Genomic DNA, 22307 nt, shown 5'->3' with positions numbered 1-22307 from the left:
CCGGATTTTACATCTGCTGAGGTTAAGGAAGTAAAAGCTGCAAGGTAATTATTGTAAAACATGGTATTTTTAATCGAGTAAATCTGTTTTTATGCATACATGCACTTATAAAATTATATCCCTCAATATAACCTCAAATGTTGTTTACATTCATTGTATGACATACGTAAATAAGGTTATGAACTTTAAGGTTATGAAACTTCATCTGGTGTACTTTTTATAGTGTTCGGACACATTGGTACCATGCAATATCTATAAAATGGCTTTTTTTCTTCTTCCATGATTATTACGCCATATTTAAACTAAAACACCTTGTTAACTATCATACTAACTCTCAATGTAAACAATAAACTGACAGGACATACCCTATGACGTCACGCCTCAAGCGCGCGAGAAATATGAGCGTTTGAAGTTGTCAAAGTAAACCAATATTTCAAGATTTTATGAAAAAATAATTATTACTCTTACAGAAATGTTTATTTTTTTTTTCTATATCAAAATGAAGTGAATATTGAATAAAAAAAATTAAAAAATTGTCTGCATATTCCCTATTATACGCTATATACCAATCTTTATTATTCTGTGAATTCACAGGAAACGAAACTCCTAATCTGAACGGACTCGTTGAATTCCATAAGATCATCTCAAAATAAATTTACTCTTGACCCCCTTGCAAGGATTATTCTTGCCAGAATTCATATTATGAAGGAAAGCGGTAGAACTGTCAGCTTCATGCATGAAATGCACGAAACCAAGTGTGAATAAGCGAATCTCACCACTGAAATTGACCAGGAAAGCACAAGTTCTTCTCACACGACTGCGAATCGGCTATACAAAAATGACACACCTTTACTTGCTCTTAGGAGAACAACCTCTATGTACTACATGCTAAACAGTACTAACAGTACAACATATACTTGTAGAATGTCCAGAATATGAGGAAACCAGGAGACAGCATAATATAACAAGTCCGCGGCTAATAACCTAGCAGTTGATGATGCAAAAAAAAATATATGTATTTGACAAACACGTTATTTTGACATGTTCATAACCTCTGCTGTCTCTCTCACACCAATTCGGTGGACGTCTAGCACCATTTGGTGAACTTTAGCGATGTATTTGGGATTAGTAGACTACTTACTTTATTCAGAGCTTAACTTGCAACTTGACAAAGTGTTCTGGGGTTTTTTGAAAAAATATGTTCCATGGAAATTACAGTTGCTTAGGTTTTGTTCGTGAAAAACAAATGACACCAAACATAACTCAATCAATCACACTCGTTTTAACATAAATTGTATCATTAACAACTGTGTTATTATTTAATCATTTTTTCCAAGTTGTTCAAGCGTGCAGCAGCATTAAACGTTTTATAACTCGAACTAGTTTGTTGTATAAACCAAATAAATAATTTCAATTGAGAAACTTGGAACGCAACTTACTCGACCTTCAAAGAATCATTCAATACTGTATTATTCCTGGTGTTGTATCTGCATCTGATGTGGAATCCTCTTCCTTGGTTGGTGACCAACTTCAAATGGGGCTGAACGACGATTGTATTGAAATATTCAATGCCTCCGTCATCCTGAAATAAAAAAATTGGCGTAGGTAAATTTGTTTTGAATGGGGAATGGTAAAGAATCAGTCTTTGTTGTTGCTTTGGTTATATTCCTGTGTAAACAGGAAAGTTTTTGAACAATTTATGAGTATTCCTCTCGCTAGGATGATTATGGCGACCGTAAAATGGGCGAAGCGCGCGGTACGTTGCGCAATTATTGGCACTGGCACGTGTTGTTGAATGCTATATCCACCCATGGTGATTCGGTAGAACAGAATGAATAACTTACAACTAATTTGACAGATGTAGCTTCAACAAAATGGCCGTTATGAATTGTCATAGTTGGGAAGTCTCTGTTGGAAGACCCCATATAAAAAGTTGAAACTTCCAAAAACAGAAAAAAAATATTCTTTGAAAATACTGTGACAAATTAATGAACTAACTGTCTTAAACAACAATATTTCACTAATCACAAACTAATTTATTTACAACACTTAGCAACTAACGTTGCAACTAACGTTTATTTTCACCATTTGAATTTCTTGTTTAGCCGCTTGATCCACTTTCTAAACTGCCCTCTTGGGTTGGGAAGCCGTGCTTGTATCGGGAACGGTCCTTTCTAGAAATCTGTAGTCGGTTCGGTTTTGGAGTTTTACCGGCGATTCTCGATTGCATTATTTCGCTAGTTGCACACACACCGATTTTGGACGGCCAGTACAAAATCGGCCGATATTTATTTGGTAGCGGGTGCTTGCACGCTCACCGGATTTTTATCGGTCAAACAATCAGTTGCTTTGTTGTCGTAATTAGCACGCACCACCAAAACGAAGTTAATGCGTAGTAATTACAATTTCACCGAGCATTCGAGACTGGAATGGTCGGTAAAAAACCGGTGAGTATGCAAGAGTGTATTTAGTCAACAATCGCAGCTCTATTCAGTATGGAGTACCTCAGGGAACAATTTTGTGACCACTCCTCTTCAATATTTACGTGAACGGAATGTTTTTGCTGAAGGCTAGGGGAGATATCCTAGGTTTCGCTGATGATACAGCCATTTTTTACGGCGGTAATTCATGGGATGAACTTAGGGACATAGTTGCATCAAACTTTCATATAATCTGGAAATGTCTGAATCATAAATTACTCACAATTAATGTTGATAAAACACACTTCCTACCATTTTTCCGCAATAGGACAACTTCCCATAACTTTGATGATAAAATTCGAGTTAACATTCCAACAGAACAGTTCGTTATCAAATCAGCAACATCTTCGAAATATTTGGGCGTACATATAGATACGCATCTCAAGTGGAACATTCATATCCAATCTCTTTGCCAAAAGCTGAGATTCACTCTCCACAAGTTTAAAGTCCTGGCATCCTCACTACCATGAAAGCAATTGTTTTTTAGTATTATTTTATCACTAACAAGCACGTTTAGAGCTTCTGTGATTTCTTGTTTATTCACACATTAATCTTATATAATTCATGTAAATTGGCAGGATGAATAAACTTTATTATTATTATTACTATTATTATTATCTGCAGATATTCTTCAAAGAGTTGGTTGTCATGAAAGAAAAAAATATTAAAGCGAATAATATTCACATGCAATACCTGTAAAGAATCCTTCTGTTACGTCTAATAAACGAGATTCATGCTGTATGTAAAATGAAATTTATTATAATCGATGAATTCTTTTACTGTGTTCCTCTAGGTCACATGTCTAAACAATCCATGAGCACTGACTAGCAGCAAATAGTTTCTAAACCCATATTTTGTGATGAGAGCCGTACGTAAGATCACGTGGCCTGATAATAAACTAGTTCCGTGAGCCACATGTTAGTTCTCAAGTCAGTTAACGTGTTTAGGAAAGAAAATAATGAGTATAGTGTTAAGGTTCAAGTGTGTTAATAGCAAGACTTTTTTCATTGAACTAATTATGAATCTGTGTGTACAAAGTAACATATAAGTATGTGGCAAAGCTATATTATTATTTCAACTTGATTATTGTTTTTCATTCACGTTGTTACGTTACTTCTTCGTTTTAATAAACCGTGAGAAACCAACAGACAATCACTAACGCGTAAAAATCCTCTGTATATGCATGCATCAAGTTGATTTGCTCCTCGATTTCCTTTTCAATGAAACGGTACCATCAGTATTCTTCGCACTACTTTCCGTGCGTGCAAAACATTTCAATTGACTAATTATTCACAGATGAGCGGTTGTCACGTATACAGTGCATCCTTAAAGTTTTATAAAAATTCATTGGTCGTTTCAAGAAGGTAAATAGAATTGGTAGTGGACAACAGAACCCAAAAACAAAGTCGTTCTCCTCGCTTATCATAGATATTTGGTTCGAGTTTTCTGTCAATCTCAAAGACGGCGACTGAGCTACTCAAGAAATTGGTTGTGTTTTTACGTACAGCAAAGGGTCAGCCAAGATGATGAACTTCCCGTAATTTTCTTAAGCTAGACTGACTTTCCGTCGTGGAATCCAATTTCCACTATTAGATAACACATTGTATAATTTTTGACTTTGATTTGATATCTGCTATTGGATGTCCAGATTCCAAAATAAAAGCATTCGTGGTCCAATACCAGACAGCTCTGTTTCGACCCGCCTGAGTCCCATCATTGGTGCTAGGCTGAACACCATATGCATTGCTGAACGTAATTGTCCCTAAACCTGAGAAAGTAAAGGCGATGAAACTAAAATTTTCTGCTATTGCTATTGCCGTGCGCTATGTTCGGTAAGTTGTTTGACTCATCCGTATCTAAGTTTTGAAATTACATGTTGAATCACATGTGGAAATTCCCCAGAAAATAAACTGACAGATCTGCAAATTTACATTTTACATTTTACATACTTCCAGAATGGAATATAAAATGTTCAAGAGAGAGAATGATGTAGATATAGGTTGGATTGACAAAATGAACTGCTCTTTCAATATTTCCCAGGAAGCTGATAAGGAAGATCTGTACACTTGCTCAGAGCAAATGTGTTTTGTGAGGGATTCTATAGAATGAAGGTTCTTAGCACAGCAGATCGGTAACATAGAGCTATTATATCTACATACAACGACCACTTAGTCGGAGATCAAACCTGGTGAAATGAAGACCTGGTACGGATGTGATGAAAAATTATGAAAGCCTTCAGAACAGTAAATAAATCAGGTGTGTGGACCCAATACTAAATACCCGTAACTATGAGAGGCTCGAGGAGGAGACAATGCAGGAAGGTTGAGTAAACTCAAGTGCATATACTTGCTAGACTCTACTCGCGAAACGACCTCAGGTTTCAATAAATGATTTAAAACAAATGAGGCGAAAAACACATACATAAGAGGAGAGAGTTACATTTGCACTTCCTCATTCTCGTATTGAATTGACAACATTAAAAGAATCCTAGAGATGAATGTTAGGGGTGTATTACTGACCAATTGATCAGTGCTTTGCCATCAGGTGAAAATACTTGATGACGCCTCACCGAACAAGGAGGTACTTTTACGTAGTCTTTTGGATGTTAAGAGCCCTTTCCAAAATTCCTTGAGATAAATAATCCAGGCGTCGATATGAGGATCAATGATACAAGCTGGAGGTGGATAAACTGCATTTCAAGAAGATTTGTCCATTAGGTTTTTTCCAGGACAAAACACAAGCACTACAGGATAATTCTTAAGGCGCTCTCAGAGCGGTGCCTGTGCGAAAGTAGCGATTCACATTGGCTTTGAATCGCTGGAGATTGAATCCATTTGGAAAAATGTTCTCAGGTAGTTTATTCCATACAAACGAAGTTCTTCACAAGGAAGAGTTCTTGAACAAGGAAGTTCTCGGTGTACTGAGTTTAACCTCAAAACAATGAGCAGCCAGAGTCCGTCGCGTGTTTCTGATATGTAGCACTCTTGGTGGAATCAAATGTGCCAAAACACTTGAACACCTCCCGTGAAAATATCTATAGAAAAGAGACAAGTCTCCAACATTTCTTCGATGTTCCAGATTATCGAAGTTGCACGCGATGTCCACGTCTCCAATCAGGCGGATGGCTATTTTCTGAATATATATGAGAAACATATATACATGAGAACAGTACTCATTAGAAGGTCTGTTCTTAACTTTATAAAGCATCAAAAGTTGCTGGGGTGTGTACAGTTTTCTGGTTCAGTATTCCAAGCTTTCGAGAAGCAGTCTTTGCCATTCCAGCCAAGACATATTGGTGTCCATTTTAACCCCCAACAAACTTATCGAAGCAGAAAGCGGAGTTGTCTGATCAGACATTATTATATCCGATTCGGAGACATTAATCTTCTTGGAGAAAACTGATGTCTGGGTTTTTGTGGCATTGAATTGAACCTGGTTAGTTTCACCCCGATTCAAAATCACTTCAAGATCCTCATTAAGATATGCAACCTCCTGCTGCCGGTGAAGATGTGCCTCCATAGCCGATGTCTTGGAATCCAAATGAAATGACGACACAAGTGTGCTGTCGTCAGTAAAGCAATATATTGGATTTTTGGTTTTCTCCAATAAGTCGTTGATATACAATAAAAAGAAGGTTGGAGATAATATGGATCCCTGGGGAATACCAGCGTTGAAAATGAAAGTATTCGAGAGATATCCAACGACGGCCACTCGCAGGGAAGGTTCTTTCAGGAAGCTGAAGTGGAAAATAATAGGGACAGGGTGAGCCTTAGAGCCGTGTTCAAGGAAGAGGTCTTATCTCTAGCGTTATGGAACCTTGTAACGAACGAGTTACTATGTATATTGAACCATAGTTAGAACAGAGTCCAGAAGCATATGAATAACACCCTAAACTGGAATTTGCAAGTATGATATGGTCAGGTGAATATCGGCTACCAATCAATGCAGTCGAGAAAATAGAAAATAAATTGCTCAGGTATTTATAAATGCACCAGGAATCCTATCATTTCTGAGATTCAATGTCCCTTTCCGTAGAACTCGGACAACTTATGCATTCAATATTTCGTTGGTGGTTACAACGAACAGATGCCCTCTCGTGACCATGCTACGTCTGACCAATACATCTAGTGTGCTTGTAATGAGAGATTCTTTTGCTGGTACCTTTTTGGCAACACTGGTTTTGACAGATCACGTGTGAATCGACTTACGAATGAACAACGCTTGCAAATTATTGAATTTTACTATCAAAACTCATGATCGGTGAAGAAAGTGCATCGTGCACTCATTCCAATTTATGGGCAGTTTCGTCGGCCTACTGGGGGAGCTATTTGGAAGCTTGTGACTAAATTTTAAACCCAGTTTACATTATTGGACATTAAACCACCAGCACGCATACGTAGAGTGAGGACCGAAGAAAATATTGCGGCTGTAACCGCCAGTGTTCGTGATGACCGTGAAATGTTGATTCGCCGCCGTTCGCCGGCCCAGTTACTCCACTGAGTGGAAAATTTTGCGAAAGGATTTGGGTGTAAAACCTTATAAGACACAGTTACTGCAAGAATTGAAGTCACACGACCTCCCGCAACGTGTAACATTTGGTGAATGGGCGCTAGCACAGTTGGAGGAAGATCCACATTTTTATCGAAAAGTTGTGTTGAGCGACGTTGAATAGATACGTTAACAAGCAAAATTGCCACATCTAGAGTGAAAACCAGCCACAAGCATTGCAAGAGCTACCGATGCATCCTGAAAAAGTCACTGTTTGGTATGGATTATGGGTCGGTGGCATCATCGGGCCGAACTTCTTCAAAGACGACAATGGCCGGAACGTTACTGTGAATGGCGAGCGCTACCGTGTGATGCTTGAGGACTTTTTGCCCAAAATGGAAGAATTGGACATGCCTGACATGTTGTTTCAACAAGACGGTGCCACATGCCACACGGCACGCGAAAGAATGGCCCAATTAAGAGCCGCCTTCGGTGAACAGAATATCTCACTTTTGGGGACGGTCAATTGGCCGCCTAGATCGTGTGATTTAACGCCTTTGGATTATTTCTTGTGGGGTCATGTTAAGGCTCATGTCTACAGGGATAAACCAGCAACGACTGACGCTCAGGGAGCCAATATTGAAGAATTTATACGTGAAATACCGGTCGATATGTTAGAGAGAGTGTGTCAAAATTGGACCTTGTGCATGGGCCATCTAAAGCCAAGCCGCGTACAACATTTGCATGAAATCTTCTTCAAACATTAAATTATATTGATCGTTCTATGGATTCCAATAAAGATTTCATCAATTTTTTCAAATTTTTTGAGTTGTTTTGGACTCTACCTCAGGGAGTACTTCGTAGAGCAATATTAGATTATTTTTTGAATAAATGTGTTTGATACGGTATACATATTTATTATATTTAGTATTTTCATCTGTTCATGCATATGTTTTTCTATCCATACTTTATATATATTATTATTATCGATTTTATTGCACTATCATATTCAATATCAGATTACATATAGTTCATTGATATTCAACCTCACAGCTTTTGATTAGGTACACAACTAACTCTCATCTTCTTCTTCTTTTCGATTCAATGCAACTAAGACTATCCGGCCAATTACCTCACATGATTTATAATTATTGAAATGTGAAGATTATTTTATATTCATCATCTATGTTATTAGACCTTTGGTCTGTTTGGATACAAATAAATCAATAAATAAATTACATCAAAGGACAAAATATCCTTAGAATTGTGCAAGGACTAGCCCCTTAAATTTTTGCCACATGTTTAATAAACACCTCGTATAGCGATGACAAATTGTAAATTAGATTGCGTGTTCAGAGAATGAATTCTCACGGTAATACAATCCGTTCAAATTATCAGCCATCATTCAAGTACTTATTTATACACTGTAAAAACGTATCCATCCGTTACATACACTTCCATGAGTGGTTCCGAGGAATCGGCTCGTCTTCAGTTGGTTAACCACGCTAAAAATAAAACAAACTGTAAACATTTTTTCACAGAAGGTGGTATCCGCTATCTTTTCATTCGTTACCTTGATGATGATGTCATGCAAGTCATGGCAAGGTAAGATTCAATTTATGACTAACACGACTGTCTATGCTCGAACCTTCATGGCATGTTTTTAATGATTTTAATTCTGTTACGAACAATACAATTTAGGAATTGTAATGGAGGAAACAAAACATCATCGGAGGATGGACTTCAGACCTGATTGCTTTTAGTTAATTTCGAAGATGATCTTTAATAAAAGCCCCCCAAGGTTTCAATTAAATTCTACTTGAGCGGAAACTGGTTTCCTACGAAATAGCTGGTGGTCGGATTTGTCATTAGTATTTATTATTAATATTGAATATACTTGAAAAACACAGTTCAAAATATTTTAAATATTTTCTATTTACTTTAGACGATATATCTATTGACATTACGTACAATGATAACTGATGTGGATCTACTTGAAGTTCCAGTGGAATACCTTTACTGACATAATTACTCCAAGTGAATCAAATTCCTAATAAATGGACAGACTGACCCGTTATTTGATTATATAGTTTGTGTTAAGAATCATCTTGAAACAGAAATATGTGCTATTTTGATCCAATTTCATTTTAGAACTATTTTTTCTGGGCTCTTATAGTCTATAGACAGAATTCATTCTTTTTGTCAGCAAAAAAGTGAGGAGTCAGATTAATTTTTGTTTATTCAGATGCGTGAGATTTGATGCGTCTTTCAATCGGACACAAAAGCATATTTATTTACTTCTCTACCCCGATGAAACTCAAGCTGCCCATAAGAAATACTGTGCTACACGTACACGGGCGTTCACAAAAGTCAAAACGGGCGTCTGGAGTCAACTTGCTGCTGATCTCCGCCGATATGTCATCGCGGCATCCGCCGTACACTAACCACAAACTTGTAGTCGTACCCAACCGCGTACACCGTCGTGTACTTTTTCTCATATTGGTTTCACAGCATTCAATTTTTGATGTCAGTTGCCTCAACTGCAAGTGCGGTTTATATGACCGCAAGTCGACCACAAAAATAATGTAGTTGGGTCAACCGCGAAGTGCAGTCAACGTGGCCACAATGTTGTGGTTGCCTCAACTGCAAATATGTGGTCGGTGTACGGCCGGACTTAGTCCGGCCGTACGCGGTTGGGTATGACTGCAAGTTTGTGGTTAGTGTACGGCGGATGCCGCGATGACATCTCGGCGGAGATCAGCAGCAAATTGAGTGCAGAAGCCCGTTTTGACTTTTGTGAACGCCCGTGTACTGACCAAGCGTCCTCAGTTCAAACAGGATGGAGCCCAGCTCCCTTACCCTTTTAGCTGATTGTTGTCAAGAAAGGACAGATGGGGTAATGACTGGGAGGATGTTGGCGGCATGAAGTTCCAAGACATCAGTGCCGCACTTCACGGGAACGCCCGTGTATGTGTAGTACAGTATTTCTTATGGGCGGCTTAAGTTCGCTGGAACGCCACTGCAATTGTGTGGTCGATCCGACCGCAAAATGTGGCTCGTGTACGAGCGCTCTAAATCGCAGTTGCTAAAATTCTTGAACATTTTGCTTAAAGGACCTTCCGAGATAATAATAAAAATAATTTATTAAACCACTGTGGTATAATATATACATATGGTAAGTCAATTAAATCAAACCATTTACCCTTGGTACATAGTTGAAATGAAGTAAAAAAAATTGTGAACTAATTAAAACGATATGTAGTTAAAACACAAAAGAATAAAAACATAAACATACTTACAAAATCAATTGTCAGTAAGATATATCTTATATTATAATACTAAAATGAATAGTAATTTATTTTCGTCAATGAACGTATGTACATATGGCAGGTTAATTAAAAACAAAAAGCATACTGTAACACTAATAAATAACTTTTATGACATTCACATTAGACTTATTCAGAAAATAACTACATTAAATTATCGTTTAGGTATTCCTGGCGACTATAGTAACACTTTTAAATGAGCAAGGATTTAACATGGAACACTTTTCAATGAGCAAGGATTTAACATGGATATAGATCACATTCTCGAATTTCAGATTTTTAATCGAAGATGGCAGTTCATTATACAGGATGATCCCATTATATAGTGCTGATTTTTGGAATTAAGCTGTCCTGTCGAGGGGTATTCTCAATTGATCAGCGTGACGTGTATGAAAATGTTGAGAGGATCTATTAGTTGTGAGAGTTGTAAGATTTTTTCTAATAAAAACTACACTTTTAAAAATATACAGTGCTGGGACAGACAGCAATTTCATTCTTATGAACACTGGTTTACAACTTTCACGATATTCCATGTCAAAAATTAGTCTCAGAATACGTTTCTGTCCTATAAACACCCTGTTGAAATCCGAACCGCACCCCCAAGACATGATGTTCAAGAAAATATGTGAAAAAGCCATTGCATAATAGATGCTAATCAGACTTTTTTGATCTACACAGTTTTTCATCTGCTTTATTGCAAAAAATGCTTTATTGAGTTTCTTGCAGACACCATCAATATGAGAGTTCCAATTCAAGGCTTCATCCACAATTGTTTACTTCTTGTGACATATCTATTTCATCAATAGAAAACACTGCATTTTGAGTATCATTATTTCTGTTATGAAATTTCATTGTCACTGATTTTGAAGAGTTCAAGACTAGTCCATAGTATGTCCAGTGACTGTAACAGTGGTGTCATCTGCAAACATCGTTATGTGGCAGTCCCTCACATATTCAGGCAAATCATTGATGAATATATTGAATAATAATGGTCCTAAAACTGAGCCCTGAGGAACGCCCATTTTAACAGCATGTTTATCTGACATGTTGCCTCCATATTTGACTGACATACAGCGCCCCTCCATATAAAAGCCTAACCATCTTAATACATTGTTTGGAAGACCAAGTTCAGTCAATTTATTAGACAGAAAATTCCATGACACAGAATCGAATGCCTTTGACAAGTCGAAGAATACACTCATAACAAAGTAACCAGCGTCCAAGTTGGAATATAGATAGATAGATAGATAGCTTTATTGATCCTTTTTGCTACATAATGTGTAGATGGGATAAGTCATAATTGTAGTTATAAACATGCATACATATAAACATACAAAGATATAAACAAACATATAAATAAAATTCTAGGTCTAGATAGAATGCAAGTGAACTACGTTTAACAATAAAAATAATGTTGTCCAGGCATCATATAAAATCCTATGTAATAATATCAATAACATGCTTAGAAACAATAAACAAGGAGAGGTAACAAGGTCATTTTGAAATAAAGTTTTCAAAAGAAATACGATCGCTCATTGCTTACTTCAAGTGTAAATTCGTCTACTGTGTAAAAACCTTTTCTGATAAATTACGTTTCAATTTTTTTTGAAGTTATGAGGAGACAGAGTTTTTATATCGTTTGGCAGTAAATTATACATTCAAATTCCGGCATATTTAGGAGATTTTTCATATTTTGCGTGATGGTGTTTTCGTGTTATGATCATATCTTTTCTTCTTATATTATAGCTATGCATCTCTGTTTTTGTTTGGAAAAGTTCTTTATTTTCATGTACATATGTCAATGTTTTTAAAATGTACAGACTTGCAACTATCAATATTTTATTTTGTTGGAATATATTTCTACATGAAGTTCTAAAGTCTAAATTAAATATCAACCTCAGCAGTGCTGTTTGTTTTATAAAAATCCTGTCTGATCCAGTAGCTAGTACCCAGACCGAAATGTTCTGATACATGACCGAGTGAAATTTGGAATAATAAACTGATATCAGTGAATTTGTATCTAACTTGCACTTAAGAGATTTTATCAGATAGTATGATTGATTCAATTTCTTACATATATAATCTATATGTTCTTGCCATGTGAGGAGTGAGTCAACCATAGTTCCTAAGAATTTTGTCGAGCTGGTCAGTTCTAAAGGTTTATTTTGGAAACTGAGATTGAGATTATGTTGACTTCTCGATGAATTCGCGAATTGCATGTAAACCGTTTTGTTCTGGTTGACAATGAGTCTGTTCTTGTTACGCCACCCATTAAATTCGATTAGAATAGCATTTACCATTTGTGTCATATTGTCAGATGTTTTACTAGAAAGAATGATAGACGTGTCATCTGCATAGAGAAATATTTTTCCATGACTTACATTAAGAGGAAGATTATTTACATATGATAAAAATATTAGTGGCCCAAGAACGCTGCCCTGAGGGGTACTTATTGTAACTGAAAATTTATCTGACTTGATGTTATTCTGCTTTACCTGGAAACATCTATTCGCCAAAAAAGAAACAATTAATTGATTTACATTACCACGAATCCCAAGGTTGAAGAGTTTGTCTGCTACAAATTTGGAGTTTAAAGTGTCGAAGGCCCTGCTCAAGTCAAAGATATGTTGCTGAGAAAGTGATAAGAGGCTGTTTCTATGGAACGATTTTTCCTGAAACGATGCTGGTTGTTACATAATATGTTGTTGATTTCTACATACTCCCTTATTCTGAAGGCTACAATTTTCTCATACAATTTTGAGAGCGAGCATAGTAGAGAGATCTGTCGACACTGGCGAGAGTGGCAAGTGTATCAGGCCGGACTGGTAAATCGGAAAGAAGTCGGAAGCATGTATGACAATTGTGATTACCCACTGGCGATCCTTCACCGATCCTCTTTTTGGACAAAATCAATCCGGAGTCGGATCGGAGAGGTGTATGAAGAAGTGTGTCTCGCCCTTAAGGGTGTTACAGTGAAGATAACATTGAGTCATGAAAAGAACAAATAGATATTTTATATAGGCAGTTATAATTGAAAATATAATGAAATACCCGATTTATTCTCTTAATTTTATTGTTTTCAATAGAGCAATTCTGCAGAAACTCTTTGAACAATTCGCCTTCGTCAGAGGTTTGGTTCTCGCCCAACTCGGTGTAATAATTTTACGTCACGATGTCGACAGGATTCCTTTTAAGAGCATTGCTGAATCTAAAACGGCTTCGCGTAGGATAAAGCATTGTGGGCCGAACTATTACATTCTCTCTAACAAAAAAAGAAATTGAAAAGAAACGAAAGTGGAATGAAATGAACTTGAACAATAGGAGAGCAATGTGACAACAGCAGCAAATTTATCCAGGATGTATTGTGTAATTGCCTTCAAACATAGTGAAAAACAGAGATTTGAATAAACGTTACTTTCAGTTTGCGATATCGAAGTGTGGAATGAAATTCAAATGTATTCCACACTTTCAAGGAAACATATAAATTGGTGCTTGCTAAGGGAACATTGAGATTCAAAACGAGTACTCATCCGAAACACCAGAACTGCAATACTTTTCTCGACGTGCGTCTCACCAACCGGGTTGGCGCTATCAGTACATATTTGGTCTAATTTTTTTCTTTATGAAGTCTAGTTGAAGAAGTTCATTTCATGTTTTGGAAATGTACACCTTCTTTCAAAGAGAAGCTAAGTACAAAAACCACTTATTCATTAATTTTATCTATAATTCTCAGGAATAAAGTATTTTAGCTAACTACTTTTCCATTATTAACAATAAAGAGGATCTTTCAAAGGAAGATAACATAAAGTCGTAATACTATGAAAGAATTGAGTCGTGATACTATGAATGAATCGAGTGCTTCGTCTTTTAATGCATACCTGATGAGGTGGAGAGACAAGTGTTTTGTCCCGAAACGTCGAAGGAAGAAACGTCGTGGAAGCGTTTCATGTAAATATCATCATACGAGTATGTCAATAATCTTTCATATATCACATTTTGTAACATTCCTCTTCATTATAAACAACAAGTCATACCCTACAGAGCCTTTTGGGAAGTCCAAAAGACAAAGTCGAGAATTCGGAAAAGTCTGGAACTTACGAAACTGAATGAAAGGACTGCGATGGAAAATATTATGGACAGACAAAAAGATCTATTAGAGTAAGATATAAGGAACACATAGCACACTTAAAATATGGAAGACCTGAAAAATCAGCAGTCACCCATCATATTTTGCAACAAAACCATTCCATAGACTTCAGTTCATTGTGATTTGTTAGACATGTTAACAACAACAGGCAACTAGAGGCCTATGAGAGTGTAGAAATAAGTAAACATAATATTATAAATAACGATGACGGACAAATACCAAATAGCATACTATGTAGCTTGTTGAAATAATATTATTGGATTTACTGATTACTACATAAGGACACATTGTAAAAATAAATTTAGATAGGCAATATTGTGAAATTAATTCTTTATATGACTGAAAATTGTTTTATATATAGCTATAACATTTAGACATTACATAAGCACATATTGTAAAATAATAGGTAAGGCAAATTGTAAAATTTATTTAGGTGTGGTATACCTGTATGTGTGGTATACCTGAATAGCATAAATAGAGTTAGCTTAGGGAAGTTTTCCAGTTCAATCTTCCTCTTGGAGATGGTCACTTGGTGATCGAGAGACGTGTCGAGGTATTAAAAAAAGATTTGGTGTTGGGAAAAAACTCAAGTAATATTCTTTTATTATAGGCAATTATAATTGAGTATGTACCTAAGTAGATGCCCTAGGCTAGGTAATTATTACTGAGTATGTACCTGAGTAGGCAGTTCTCACTGGTGATTCGAAAGAAACAATTTTTTATCAAACATCAATTTACTCACCAATTCTGTACTCATGGTATTGCACCCTCTGAGAGGGAGACTGTATTTGATCGGGACCTTCCTCTGTAACCATTCGCCCATGCAGGAACTACTTTTCGATAAGCCTCTGGGATAGATCATGCCGTTGAACCTCCCTGATCTGGTGTTGATGCTGATTATTATTTCATCGCTGTTACATTCCACCCGGACATCTGACGCAACTTCTGGGGCGCCTTAAATAAATGAAAAACCAAAATAACTGTATAATCCTTAACTGCGTGTGTGGTATATTGATATAATTAGACACGGCGATAATCTGAAACTTAGCTAGGCCTGTGACTTATGAATGAGGGGAATCAGGAAACCTTTTTTGTAGTAGCAAGGGAAAACCAAAACTATTTGCTCATTATTATTAATACCCTCAAAGTCACCTCAAAAAATCGATACTGATAATTCACATCTATGACCTACTATATTTTACTCAAACCAATCTTTTAAGATAAAAAAGGAACCAAATGGAAGAAGAGGACCTAGTCAGTGGTCGACTAGATCACCGGATCTTATGCCTCTTGACTTTTTCTTTTAAGAAACATAAAATCAACCCGATCCAACAGGCTATGCATGACATAATAAATGCTTATTTCTAAAAAGTGTGGAGAAAGTCTCATTTTCATTTTTGTGAAAAAAAAATAAGTTCTGACATGAATTTAGAGGAGTGAAAAAAGTGCAGTTTGCATTCATCAAAAATTATGACTTTCAATGATCATGTAGTTTATGATTTGATTTATTTGACTCATGTTGCGCCAACAAATAGTTTGAAAGTTTATAACAATTTACTTGTACAAAAAGAGAGGAGTTCGATTTTTTGCGAATATCTCACGAGCTATAGTAGATATCCAAAATAAAAAAAAACTTTGGAACGGATAGTTTTACTCACGCATATGTAGTCGATTCGGCCGTTTCAACAATTTTTTTATTCCGTTGAATATGAATGTTGAGGAATTAACAAATTTGGCACTTGGTGGATGGTTGAATGAATAATAATCCAACAAAAAAAGTTTAGCGCAATTCTTTAATAATAATGCTTTTATTAATTTTTCCAAAATTGAAGGTTTCCTTAAAGACCCCGACAATTTTTGAAATTGGAGACTGGATTTTTTTCCTATTTATCTAAGGCTGTCCAAAAGATCCATCCACAAAAATGCAATTGAATTTCATTTTCAATTTATTCATGAACAATCAAATACTCAAAAATTTTGAAAATATAAATCAGTCATTGATTTTTTTTTCAATATTTCAGTTGATTCATTTTCTTATTGATTTATTTAAAAAAATGTTATGAACAAATGCATTATTTATAAGATAAACGAATCTGATAATAAAATTGTGATTTTATAAAAATTGTTCATTTTTCAAAATCCTGCATAAAAACGCATTTATAAGTTTACTATTTACATTTGCTACTAAATATCAATATAAAAATTCATTATTTTCATTCTGTATTCTGAAAAAATAATAATTTTTTATTTGTTTATTTGACAAACACATTTTTACACTTTCTTTATTTTGCAGAGTAAAAATTATATTGATATAACCATGTACCAATTTAAAAAAAGGAAAAAATGGAAAAGTGCAATAAATGTATTTCAAATCAATACATTTTTTTTTCGAAAAACGATTTTTCAATACTAGTGGTGGTTCGATTCCCAAAAAAATATTTCAATTATCTGATGAACAATCAGTTGTTTATAATAAAGTATTGATGTATCTTTTATAGAGAAGGAAACAAAAAAATTGTTCAATGCTTTATTTATATTTCTAATATAACATTTTTGATTGTTCATAAACAAATAGAAAATTATAATTATTCAACTCTTCAAGCAAGGACCTTTTCCAAAACCAAAAAATCCAGGTTCCAATTTTAATAATTAGGTAAACCTTCAATTCGTGAAAAATTGTTATTTAATAAAAGCATAATCAAAAGGAAAATTCCGAAAGAATTTTCAAAATTGGTTAAGTAGTTTTTGAATCCATCTATTACAAACAAAGTAATCTTCCTTCTCTATAATATCAATATTAGGCTAGAAGAATGTTTGAGTGATTTGACCTTTCCTGCAAAATTCCATTTATAAAAAATCATCGACACGTTTATTAATCGGACTTGTTGATAATCATGTAAAAACGAAGAATCATTTATAAAAAATAATCCTTTCACTGATGTTCACGATTAAATCAGTCGATGGCAACTACAGGCCAATCATTAAAAATAAATTGCTATGACGCATTTATGATTTGATATTATTAGGTTGTACATGAAAAAAATTGTGACAAGTGTGTGCGAACTTAGAAGAACTAATAAATTGTTGGATGTAGCCGTTACTACGTGGAAGGAAATCACACCTTGTTTGATGTATACTCAAAGCATTTTTTTCTGGCTGATCAATTTCTAGTAAAGTGAATGTTAGAAACTTTGTTTAATTATTATTTAGACTTTAGGTTATAATTTAACGATAGCCTTACATTGCCTAATACCTTCTGTGAATATTTGTATACATTTTCCAATGAGTCCCCTTTAAAAACAATGCCAGTGTCGTTTTAATTTGATATGAGATGCCCTTTGAACTTTTGTATTGTACTTAAACTTTTTATATGAATAAGAAAGAGAATCAGTCCCAGTACTGTTCCTTGGGGAACTTCTATTTTGACTTCTGCGGCACTATTGAATTGATTGCCGAATTTTATTTTGTGTAGTCTATTAGTTGAATAATCTTCTAATAAAAGTAGAGTTGGTCCCCGTATACCGTATGGGTATAACTTATTCAAAAGCTTGGCATATGCTACGGTAGCGAAAGCTTTGGCAAGGTCCAGGAAAATCATGAAACATTTTTCAGAGCTAGCCAAGGCCATCACGATTTTTTCAATCAGATCTAATACAGCACTTTCAGTATAAGGGTTTGCGATGAAACCGAATGGACTTTATGATATTACATGATTTTTATTAGGGAAATTATTCTTTTTTTCAATTGTGAGTTCGAAGATTTTCCCAAATTTGTTAATGACAGAGATGGACCTATAATTTTCTACACAATCGTGTTTGGTGGCTTTATAAATAATAGTCACCGATGATTATTTCCACTGATGTGGTAGTTTTTCTTGTCTGTAAGTTAAGTTGATGATGTGTACTAATTGTTCTATCAGATACTTATTTTTTTTTATGTATATGGAGGATATGCTATCGATGCCTGATGAACAGCTATTTTTGAGTTTTGATATCATTTCAATTACTTCATTTTGCGTTACGGCTTCAGAAATATTGTTGATTGTATGGTTGGGTCTTTGAGGAAATTGTTAGATAGAGATCCAACGAAGTCCAATTCATGCAATTTTGCCATCGTTTTAATAGATATGTGACACTGTACATTGTCTTGATGAAGCAGCACTTTCTTTTTTTTAAATGATCCCGTTTTTCCGTTCTGCGATTTTGTCCTTCAAAGGCCCCAATAACGAATTGAGCAAGATGCATCTTTTGGTTTGGTGCAATATTCAGAACAGATCGGATGGTTCCTCTTCGCCATTGGACTGAATGTTTGCCTATAATCGGTACCCTGACGCTGATTGAATCCTTTAGCAACCAGCCTGACCTTATAGCTTTCAACACCTCCATCTGGGATTGTTTTAATTTGAGTGAATCGAGACTGTCTTTCCCAGCTGCTTCAATGGAACAGGAACTCTCAAATTGTTCAAAACTAACAAACATATCCAAATAATTTGTAACATGCTTTGTTACTCCATTATCTATCCACCATTCTAGTGGAATTGTTTCAAAAGAATTCACTTCGTTACATAAACTCATGAGCGCTACTGTTGCACTATCATTTTTTGAATTATCTTCTTTGTTTTTTAACGGTCGTCCGTATGCTATCCACTTCTTACAAAATTTCACCGAGTGTCCTTTACATTCACCTACAAAAGTTACAGATATCGTCCTTCTGTGAACACTTCTTCTTGAAAATTTGAAATTTTCTTTCTACTTTCTTGAAATTTTCACCTTTAGCAATGAGTGCCTCTTATAGTTCTTCATTCTTCTCTATATCTGGTAAGAAATTTCTTTCGTACATACATAATTGTAACGCAATCTCATCAAAAGTTTTGTCATCTTCTTTAGTCAGCAACATCCAACTGGATCTGAATGTTTCAAAAGTGGTAATACATGGAGCGTTTCACAAACCAACATCAAATCTGGCAGACTTGGCTGATTCTTTGCTTTGAGTTCATTATTGAGTTCATTCCACAAGCTCCGCAACTTTGCTATGTGAGTAGAAACATCATCTCCTGACGTCCAGACAGATGCGAAAAAATCGGTACAGATTTTGAACAACTGATCTTTTGATGTAGCTTCACACTGTTGTTTTAGCGCTTCCCAGGTTTCGAAGGCTGTTTCCTTATCCATGATCTTCTGATAGACGGAGTCACTTATTGCAGATGTTATCATTGACTTGGCATAACTGTTGGCTTTATGGTACATATCAAATTTCTCTTTATACTTATACGGTTTTACCAGTTTTCTATCAATAGCATCCAATGCACTTTCATGATAGTCTAGCAGATCGCAGATTTTCTTTTTCCACATGGGCCATTCCTACTCACTGGTTAGGGGTTTAATATGCTTCGCTAAATCCATGTCAGCAGCTTACGAATACCAGCAAATACATAATTGTTCACAAACCGAATTATCATAACCTATTGAAGTTATCTATTTAAATAAATCGTTTTGTTTTGTGAACAAATAACTTTAACTCTTTTGTATTTCTGTAAGTGAGCCTTGGCTTCAACAGTAGTTTTTATTAACATACGAAGTTCCTTTTTATCCATTTTCTTCAAGCCAACAAAAGTTGCTTCACTCAAAATGTTCTATCTCGAAAACTAGTAATCCGACAGCTGTGAAATTTGTACACGTATCTTTTGAAGGTTAGGGTTAACTAAAAATCATATGGATTCAATACTGGTAGCGGCATCTGTGAGTCAGCCTACGAACTTTCCTGCCAACCCAATAAAACTGAACTCATTCCATATTTTCTAGAACAAAGAAGAAGAGAAATATTCAAGACGGAAACTTTTCATAAAAACGGACAATTTGAAACCTTGAAACTATTTTTCAGATTTGAATTATGTCTACGATCATGTTACATAACGAATCAAGTGACTGCAATCGAACCCTCAGTCAACGAAACAAGTGACCCGATGAAACTCATGAACCGAAAATTTACCGCTACCAGAAGTAATCAAGTACCTGATTGGTATAGCAGCTTAGGTACCGCCACTGATTATCACAATATTAGCATTTGGAGGCCACCTCAGGAGTGTGACATAATGCAACGAGAAAAGTGAAATCATTCTTGAATTCGATTGGCGACTATAACATACGACGAGTGTTTTATTTTATACCTACAGATATATCTTGACCCGAATTTCACTTTCGTTTGTGTACAACTAGAATTTTGAAGCAAAATAAGAATGGGTGGGCTTGATTGATCTAGGTTTGCGCAATTTTCTACGTAGAATAGAAGAATCCTCTTTCAACACCTTCATGAAGATATATCTGACTTTCAGTGATATATCAAATAGTGTAAGTAAAGGTCGGAAAAATATTTCATTTCGACGGTATATCGTAGAAAATGTACCGTTGTTCTTGTCTATATTAAGTTATTTGTTTTGAATATTTGTTACGCAATTCAACTATTCTTCTGCTTTCCATAACTGCTTGATGTTTGTTTATTAGATATTTTAAATCTAAATCCTAGTTTCTTTATCCAATTCTGAAGAGTTTTGTCACAGCAGCTCACGTTATGGTCGGAAGTATTCAATTTCTTCATTATGATTTCAATTGAAGGAATTTCATTGCTTTTGTAACAGTTGTATATTGTTTTTTCCATGATTTTATCAGATGAATATCTAAAGGTTTTGGTAATCCTGTATCACATCGCGTCTTGCGTTCATAAGGTTTTTGACTATTGTACATACAGTTACAACAATATCGAATTTCAATATTCAAATCGCGATCAGTTCCTGAACTGAACACGACGGCGATAACCAAGGCCGCATTCCCCAATTTCTATTTGCCACCGTAAGATGACTTCCAATTCAATTCTATGACTCTTCAGCCAATCATAAAACTCGGCTAGTAAAAATTATCCAATGCGAACCGCCAATTCTACAGTCCACGTGGACTAGTTTGCTGACGGTTTATTTCTATGTATTGTTTTTTTTGGCCTTTGAGATTGCCGCTGACTTTAAAAGTGCACAATATCGTTTACTTCGACTATACATAAACACACAAAGTACACACCATACAGAAGTTTTCTTCAATACATTCAGGGTGGACTTTCGAAAATGTAACATAAATCATAACTCTATTGATGATGATAATTAAATAAATTTCACAAACATTTTCACAAACTCGGACAATTTATCTCACTCAATCACTCATTGTTGTATATGAATTGTACTATTACTACCGATGAAGCTACAGTTTTAGCGAACTGGGTTTAGAAATAAAAAAAATGTTTGTGAAAATTGTTCAATTATTTTCTTGGATAGTGCTAAATGGACAGTCTATTCATAATATGAATCATTACTACCAGAGAAAGGACTTTTCGCAAAATTCCAAAAATACGTGGGTAAGTTTTGATCCAAAACCTTCAACTCTCTAAGTGGGGGGTGTCATTCCCAATTTTTTTTAACAGAAGTGGGGGTTTTCGAAAGAGATTTTCGATTTCTTACCTACTTCATAGGTAGAACTGGAAACTATGGCGCCATATGAATCTATTAATTACACACAATGAGTAAAATGAATCTAGTAAAACACTTTTCTCACACCAAAACAAAGTACTGTCTCTTGAGACAATATGTGAAATGGATCTATTGAAAACACTTTTTCCACAACAGAACAAATTACTGTCTCTTGAGACAATATGTACATTAAAATCACTTTTCTCACAACAGAACAAAATACTGTCTCTTGAGGAACAGTAGGTAAAATGAATCTAGCAGAACACTTTTCTCACACCACAAAAAACACTATCTCGTGAGACAATATGTATAATGAATCTATTGAAACCACATTTTCCACGACAGAACAAAATACT

At 35.3% G+C, this 22307-nt stretch overlaps 1 protein-coding gene across 1 annotated transcript in view; it reads right to left on the bottom strand.

The window, feature by feature from the left end:
• The window catches only part of pio (zona pellucida domain-containing protein piopio), a 54330-nt gene that overhangs the window by 16766 nt on the left and 15257 nt on the right, over window positions 1-22307 (bottom strand). Inside the window, exons 4-5 of the mRNA XM_074186500.1 lie at window positions 15184-15395; window positions 1440-1582 (exon numbers count right to left, since the gene is read on the bottom strand). Of these exons, the coding sequence (XP_074042601.1) occupies window positions 1440-1582; window positions 15184-15395 (355 nt within the window). The remainder of the gene's footprint in view (window positions 1-1439; window positions 1583-15183; window positions 15396-22307) is intronic.

This window comes from Leptinotarsa decemlineata, unplaced genomic scaffold (genome assembly GCF_025532065.1).
Source record: "Leptinotarsa decemlineata unplaced genomic scaffold, Ldec_3_MD MMD2_tig00078422_RagTag_RagTag, whole genome shotgun sequence".
Classification (NCBI taxonomy): domain Eukaryota; kingdom Metazoa; phylum Arthropoda; class Insecta; order Coleoptera; family Chrysomelidae; genus Leptinotarsa; species Leptinotarsa decemlineata.
The sequence above is the reverse complement of the archived record's forward strand: the minus strand, read 5'-3'. Positions and strand labels throughout refer to the sequence as shown.